Genomic DNA, 8,645 nt, shown 5'->3' with positions numbered 1-8,645 from the left:
AGTTAAAATAAATGGTCTGGCTCTACCTTTAGGGTTTTGGCACCCCCCCCCCCGATATAGTGGGATGGTCTTCAACTGGGTGTCTGAAGCCTGTAGGACCTATCCAAGGGCTCTGATTGGGGGGGGGGGGGTATATCTGGAGAATATCCGTATGGAATTTGTCAGGAATGAATCTGATGAAAGTTGACATAACTGGTTAGTATTTAAGGGTAAGTTTTTGTAGTCTGTTGTTTTGATTCCTGAGATAATAACACCTTCTTTTTCTTCACTAACCCATAGGGCTACATGCATTACTGGCATTTATTGTAACTGTTTAGTCTCCCCTAAAAATGCACTACCGTTCAATGTAATCGTCAAATGCTGACATTGGCCAACAGCAATTTACAAACCATGAAAACAGAACTAGATGAATGTAGATGAATATATCTGATAGAAAGTCCATATACAAGATATGTCGCAACCGTTCTTTTTTTGTAAGGCGTTATACGACGTGAACGTTACCTGGTATTCCTTGTTTTCGCTGTTGTCAACCACTTCCAGGCCTATAAACATGGCGATAAGAGAGATTTACCGCCATTCAATGTGAATGATTAGTAAAAAATGTAACATGCTACAAGCTATGTATACACAGGGTTAATAACCTTGGTGAAGGACAAATATGAAATATTGAAGGTCGCCTTGTGCGCGCACACAGACAATTTTATTTACATTGATGAAATGGAGGAAAGGGAATCCCTCCTAAATATTCTTCAACATGTAAATTTGTACTTTTGCAATTATAGGGCTAAGATTATGCTGTTTTTTCCTTTTTTTTTTAAATTTACAACATTACTTTTGTATCCGCCCATAGCTGTAAAAATGTTCGAACACTTTAAGTCATCTTATGGTTAAGTTATAAAGTTGGCATTAATAGCTGGGTTACATTCAGGGTAAATATTTGAACGCTGAAGGGCGTCTGGGATAAAGGTCAAAATCTTTCAATGTATCTCTTGCCCCGAACGACATGGCGCCGATAATACAAAACAGATAAGAATCACACACACATAAATTGCAGGGGTGGCTGCCGCTTGGTATTGGCTCTTATGCACATATGTGTTAAAGGGTGGGGACACAAGAGCCGTAACAATGGTGTGAGACATCGTCCCAAACTTTGAGAAGTAAGAAAATCAGCTAACCTTTTCCTAGAAGGCAGGAAGCTTAAGTGAGAAACCTGTGAAAAATAGACTCAGTGAGAAAGATACGAGGGGTGATCAATAAGTCCTCGGCCTCACCCAGAAATAAGGTGCACAACCGAGGTATAAATTTGTAGTATGACATATTTTAGCAATATCCACCAGACTTCAAATTATTGTGGTCAATACTTTTTAGTCAACGTCTATTTGAAAACTAGTTGGTAAGTGATGAGAAAAACAAGGGTGCACTGTGATCAGAAAGGTGTGGGTCGAGTTCCTCATGCCATCAATCGGCATAAAATCTTCGAAGACATTGTCAAAATATTTGATGAAGATTCCCTTCTTATTTCAACTAAAAAGAAGTGGGTATCTGACTTTTGCCAGAGCAAGCTGACCTGCATACCTCAGGTTACAGCTCATTTCTCCAAGTTTTAATCATTCTACTTCACCTAACGTTACCGAGTGTCGTCTGCAAACTGATGATCACAATGATTTAAATTTTGGTAGACATTCATAAAGACTTTATACTTAAAAATCAGTCCCCAATATTTGAGTTGTGCACCTTATTTAGGGGCGTGGCCGAGGACTTATTGATTACCTCTGGTATATAGAGTGGGTGAGAGAGAGAGGAAGAGAGAAAGTGGGAGAGGTAGAGAGATTGGGAAAGAGTGGAAGAGAGAGAGAAAGAGGGAGAGACATAGGGAGGGAGGGACGCAAAAAAGGTCCTCATGACCGTAGTACACCATGGGTATCTGTCAGCTAACAATAACTTCTCTGCCTGTGACATGAATACAGACAGTCACTTCAAGTCATGGAGTATTCACAAACATGTGGAGTAAATAGAACAGCCTGACGATGTGCCTTACCTGGTATTTCTATCACTCCCTCCGGAACCACAGTCACACCTTGAGTTGGGTAGCTAAGGGGGACGGAGCCGTTGGCAAACAGCAATGTTTCCCTGGTGGACTCGGTTCTAAAGTAAAAAAGTAGAAAAAAAACTTAAAAAAACGGACGCCGAAACTTTTGTTATGATAATTGTTATTCTTCTAAGTGCAAGTATACAGACTTTTGGTAGCTGAGACAAATATGTACAAAATGAAATACAGATTATGCAAAATAGGACGATATTGCTATAATAAATGCAAACCTTCTATCATAGCAGTTTTTTCAATGTTTCTCTTTTCATGGACACGCTGTGGCCTTGGATTTAGGTGGCAGATTAGGTGGCTTTTCACGTCAGGACAAAGTGGGACAGATTTGGGCCCCTCACACTAAATATTGGAACTGCAGGGGCGTTTTTGTCAAAATATTCCAAAAAGCATAACTGAAGGAAGGAAAGACGGATTTACATAATATTAGACATGCAAGTAGATTAGACAGAGATGTAAACAATTGAACAGCCTTTATGCAAATAAGGAGTTAATTTGCTTACTCAATAAATAACGAATTAATCTATAATCGACTGTTTCCCATAACTGGGCTTCAATAAATATAACGCATGTAATTTATGGCAGGAAGAACAAAAATAGATACCAAACATGCTAAAGAGGAATTCATTTTACATAAGTAATATAGAAATGACAGAAACGCTTAGTGATAAATGATGGAAATCTCATACTTGTGACATGTGAAAGTTAGTTGTAGGTATACGTCGCCATGCATAACTTATGTAAATGTGTAAGTCATTAAAAGAAACTGACAAAAGCTAAAAAAAATTCATGTAGGTATGAGTTCGTCTAACTCAAGTTAATCATATTATCTGTATATTTTTATGGATGGATGTTTCCCTGTATGTCTTATCTTTCTTTGAAAAATTCAATGAAAAAGATGATTATTGGACATAATTGAAAAACACTATTTTTGGTATGAAAATGTTTGTCTATATATAGAATGTGATAAATTTCAAGACATTTAACAAAAACGCACGGCAAAAGTTTGATGTGAGTTCTTATGTCTTACTCGAAGCATACCAACAAGAAAAATGAGACTGCATCGTGCTCTTCCTCAATATCAGTTGACTCAGTTTTCACTGCATTAGAAAAAACTGATAAACTGAATATACTCTGTAATATCACATATCATATCTAAGGTTTACAAACAGGATTGCTGTGTTTATGTATTTATTGTTTCAGTTGTGTTGTATTGACATGAAATATTTAGATTATTTACAGATACCGCCCACAGTGTATACACTATTTACTGTAATTACTGTTTCATTCACTGTAACTTTATGTTCCCTGTCTTCACGGTCACTTCTGTACTTATCATCAACGTGAAAAAAACAACTGTTGTTAATATCTATGATTCCTTCACACATCCACTACACTTGCTACTACCGTGAAGTTAAAGTTCAGTGAAAATGTCCATTTTCCTTACACCGTGAATTTTTTGCTATCGTGAAGATAAAGTGAATTACAGTATATACATATACCCCTGACTGGTTCTGAGAGTTGTACACATACACATACAGTAATTACAAAAGGCCCAAGTATGCGTAAAGTAGACGGGCGGACGGCCTGTATTATTTAAGGGACGTCATGCCTGTAGAATGACCCTTAAACGTTCCAACGTAGACCCGTTATTCTAACTATCATGTTGATGTTGTTGTTGTGTATCCGGGTTAAGATAATTTGTAGTGATCGTGCCAAATGATAAAATGTATACATTCAATCACCAGAGAGGACGCGTATTTGATCGGATTAGAATCTTAGCCAATCAGATTGCCCATGCAGATATTCTGCATTTACTGCCAGGTACTTGTGATTGTGAAGTACATACAATTCATTGCATCATAGCTTATACAGTGCGACAACAAGGTATGATCAAATGTATCCCGTATCAGGTAGTTCACATCAGATGATTATCTAAGTGATGACAAATTATGATACATGATGCTCATGACATAAAGCCATATAAAGACAAATATGATTAGATAACTCTGACAGAAAACAAAGATTGTTAACGATTATGATAAGGAGACGTCCAGGTTGTTCTCACGGTCAAATGCTATACATGAATACCATGTCATATAAAAATGATAAAGAACGGTCATTCAAAATGCGTGCTCGTGAAACCTCACCTTTTTCTGTACTTCAGTAGTTCTATTTTCTTCCTCTTCAGCACGTCCTCTTTTTCATGTTTTGGTATAGCATCGGCGAAGACTAGAGCCTTTCCAGTGCAGTCGCAGCGGCTATCTGCGACCTGGTTGTCCAACCTACAGGAAGGTAAAAATGACAACCAATGTCTTCTACAGAAACATTTCTGATCGCGGCTTGTGTTGTGAAGACAAATGTAGCTACCGGAAGTTCTCTAGCCTGATTGAATCGCGCTTTAGGGGCCCGCCCACATCATCATCCTGTGTCTGCGGGGAGCGGCCATTAAAACATTAATGGATGAATGAATGAATGAATGAATGAATGAAAGACCTTTATTGTACATTTTTGCTTAAACAAGCTAAGTACAGGTCATGGTGATAAGCAAAGGAATACATATAGTGGTGCTATAACGTAATAGAAGGTGATATCTTACTACGTCTAATAGGACTAATCTATACGTGTCTACTATTTACAGGTTCGACTTCTCGCTTCTTAATGCAATTGTAGATGTATGTGGATATGGAACTCGTAATACATGGTTTGTTCAGTTTTATAACAAATATGAATTTTTCAGTGCTGTTCACATATTCAAAACTATGGAACTTATCTCGTATACAATTATAAAGGATATTTTTCATCGCTGTATAATGTACATTCATAAGTTCATAACTATTTCGATTTCCATGTTTCTCCATGTGCTTGTTTGTCTGCAATTAGCCTTTGGGCATGAACTTGCAATGAAATTTATTGATCAAAGCCCCGAACAGCGGAGTTTTCGTTACACAGTCTAGAAATTCTCCAACACTATGTTATGAAATCAGCTCTCAAGCTCCGGGTGTAGATGGTTACCTTTTAAAATTTCAGTCTAAGCTGCCGTGCACATATGAATGCTCCAAATAAAACTGCATTGATGGACACGATCAACTATGATTTGACATAACGTAGCGCTATCAACTGCCGTCCGAGTTTAAAACGTCATTTATCGGACATGTCCAAATGTATGATTATAACCTAGTAAATGAATATAGATTTTCCAAAGTAGTCTGCCAACGAACAATAGTAAAGCCACAATGTTTGTCACACCGTTTGCTTGAGGCTGTTAAAGAAAAAAGGAGTGTTGAAGAAAAAAAATTCTTCAATTTTGGCACGTGGAATCCACGTGATTAAGGACAAAAGAGCAATGTTGAATGCGGCGAAAAAGAGATGTCGGGGGTTAACTGGGTTATAGAACATTCATTAAACTGAATTCTAAACCTCAAATCACCATGAATAGTTTAGATATAAAAAAGGATTGATTTTAGTGACTATCTAGAGATACTAGCTGTCATTTCAGTTAGAAAACAAAGCTGATGACATATATTTCCATGGTGTCGAAATACGTCAGGCATGACACTTCCAGGTACATGTACCTTGTTGTTACGGCTTCAGGGGTTTATTCTGCTATGTCGCTGTATGCAAAACTATTTCATTGCATTGAATATAGGAGAGTTATGACTAAGGGTCATACCTATGTCGTTCTGTATTGCTCACGAGAACTGGTTTTTGCATGATACACCTCTACTTGTGGACATGACCCAAAGTGGACGATAACTGGTAGTGCTATCGTAATTGTTGTCGGGTCTGTTGGCTTTGAACTCATTATATAGAATAGGACTTGGTCTTAATGTTTTCCTCAAATCGACAGTTTTTACTTTTATATCACCGGTGTAAACATCAAAATCTGGGAGGGACATTAACAGTGTACAGACACAAATGTATCAAATGTACATGTCTACTTTAGTGTTGCTGTTATAACCAAAGAATCATTAAAAATGTGCTTTGGTTTACTTTTAACTAACTACTGCATGTCATTATGTTTGGATCTATTCTCTCACACACACATACTTGAAGAGAAGCGTAGTCAGAAGTAGTCACAAATTCTCGGAAATTAAAATCGTTCAGAACAAGCTATCTGCCACCAAAAAATCAAGACAATAGCACGTCTAGGTCAAGAGATACAAAAATGGAATTTCTGCTGCAGTACCAAGGTCACATACCAGGAGGCCCAAAATCGACCTTGAATTTCGGCTTCACAACACCTGCCCACATACCAAATATCATCGTAATCCATCAAGCTGTTCTTGAGTTATGCTGACTACAGTAGTCCGGAAACACAAACAGTCCGGAAACACAAACAGACAAACAAACAGACAGACACACAGACACACCCAAAACTATATCTCCATTTTTCATGGAGATAAAAAGGTACTCACTGCGGGACGGGCTGTTTCTGCAGCAGGTGTCTTGAACTGGCAATCAGTTTGTTGTAGTGTGTTACCATGCCCCCTTCCTTCCTTAGATACTTGTATCTTACGATTACAGTTAACGAAGTCGCAAGAAGACACACCGCGAGAGCTGCTCCAACCACGAGTTTACGCGACGCCGCCATCTTGAAGTTCAAGTCTTCTTGTGTGTTGACGGACGTTTTCGTATCTGTCATGTGATCACGGGTTTGGATAAAAGGCTTGAAATCCTAACAACACGATACACCTAACCACGTTTATGTATGGTGTCATATAGTATTTGAGTTTTCATCAAAGCACTGGACTAATTGTCAAAGGTCAGAAACATCAATGCTCGAGACAAGCATGACTTCACCGACCCATTAGGAGAAGCAGGGGTTACAAAGGCTGCTCGGGAAATTCCCTACCCCATTTACGCCGGAATGTTTTGATCCACTCACAACTTTTTCGAAAGATGTCTATTGTATTCTTTTACGTGCTCAATATATTATACTATCCTCAAACACGGGACCTCCTTTAAAACCCTCATCCGACCGTATGGGGTCCAAATGTGTGCCATATCAATATTTTTGCAGGGAGTGATGTTCACGTAAAGTGTTATAATTTCTGTAAATTTGGTGACGTTATGACGTAATATGACGTAATTATGACGTCATCTATGTGATTTAAAAGGCTAAATAGGAAAGTGCCGTAATATCGAAAGGTATTAAACAAAATAGAGTGTATTATTGATTTTAAAGTATGCCAAGGCATACGACGTCAATGGCAATTACGTTGACGTCAAAATGACGTCACAGAATGACGTCATGTGTTGTTAACGATCCCTGGGATCCGCCATCTTGGATCGGCCATTTTGAAATTTTTAAAATATATTTTTTCCATTTATGACCTCCATTCACAAAAGAAAGAGACTGGAAACGTCAATCTGAATGTTTCTGGTTAAGAAAATACCAGGTAGTGACAAATTTGAAGGCAAAAAGCCTGTTTATACATAAAATAATCATCTTGTCCGCCATCTTGGATTATGAGCGATTACGTCATCAAATTAGCATAAATTATGAAAAATAAATCATGAAAGTTACATCTAATTACATCTGATGTTATAAATGTTTGAAAACTAGTGTGATTGAGCAAGAAAACCTTAGAAACATCATTGTTTAAAAAAAAAAAATTAGTGACAGTTTGAATAAAATGCCTGTCAGATACCCGTTGCCATGGCAACAGGAAGAATGACAAACTTAAACTATTATCATGGAATTGTTGCCAACTAAATTTGAGGAAAAGTCACCAAGTTTGGTAGTCCTAGGATACGTCGTTTGGCAGTTATACGATGTCAAAGTTGGCGCGGGCACTTTTAGCCCCCCCAGTCTACATAGGGCTAAAGGAAAATGCGGGTTCTCATTTTCTGCATAAATTATGATAATTAGCATTAATCATCAACACCAAAACTTGTCAAAACATTCTCCATAGATTATTGAAACAGGATATGCACAATAACTACAATAAGATCCACCAGAAATATATTTAGGGGCAAAGCAAAATGGGGTCCGTTTGGACCCCATACGGCCAGATTCGTCGCAAAAATGTGTCGGTCGGATGAGGGTTAACGTCCTATCCAAGGGACGTCCCTAACCCTAGATGAGCTAGGTACTCATTTACACCTGAGTGAAGTGAGGAAAGTCGTGTTAAGTGCCTTTAATTTCCCAAGGGCACAACGTCGGGGTGCAAATCTTGGGTCCCATTGTTTAACAGCCGCGCGCTCTACCACTTGCGCCACACGACGCCTAGTTTGTCACATAGCTTATTGTGGAGCCCACAAAGCTTAAAGAGACCATGCTAGAGTCCAGTATTCTCTAATCAGTTAATAACTTCACTAATCTCTTAATAAAGATTTTCGGGAGCACTCGCTGTACCTTGAAACTAGCCTGCGATACCCCTAGCCTTGATGTTGTGGTGTGTTACGCCAGCTGGTGTGTTACGCCGAAGGTCGGTTATACCGGTTGTACAGATATAGATGTTGTTTTGTTTGTGCTAACACCTTCGGGTGCTGTTTAGTTTACAGTTAAACAAGTTAAAACTGAAACTGCTGTTGCCAT

General features: G+C 38.4%; 1 protein-coding gene across 1 annotated transcript in view; it reads right to left on the bottom strand.

The window, feature by feature from the left end:
* Positions 1-6,737, bottom strand: part of LOC136427550 (beta-1,4 N-acetylgalactosaminyltransferase 1-like) — a 15,380-nt gene extending 8,643 nt beyond the window's left edge. Inside the window, exons 1-4 of the mRNA XM_066416508.1 lie at positions 6,520-6,737; positions 4,252-4,386; positions 2,039-2,145; positions 502-542 (exon numbers count right to left, since the gene is read on the bottom strand). Of these exons, the coding sequence (XP_066272605.1) occupies positions 502-542; positions 2,039-2,145; positions 4,252-4,386; positions 6,520-6,695 (459 nt within the window). The 5' untranslated portion in view covers positions 6,696-6,737. The remainder of the gene's footprint in view (positions 1-501; positions 543-2,038; positions 2,146-4,251; positions 4,387-6,519) is intronic.
* Positions 6,738-8,645: the final 1,908 nt, after the last annotated feature.

The sequence above is a fragment of the Branchiostoma lanceolatum genome, chromosome 2 (genome assembly GCF_035083965.1).
Source record: "Branchiostoma lanceolatum isolate klBraLanc5 chromosome 2, klBraLanc5.hap2, whole genome shotgun sequence".
Taxonomy (NCBI): domain Eukaryota; kingdom Metazoa; phylum Chordata; class Leptocardii; order Amphioxiformes; family Branchiostomatidae; genus Branchiostoma; species Branchiostoma lanceolatum.
The sequence above is the reverse complement of the archived record's forward strand: the minus strand, read 5'-3'. Positions and strand labels throughout refer to the sequence as shown.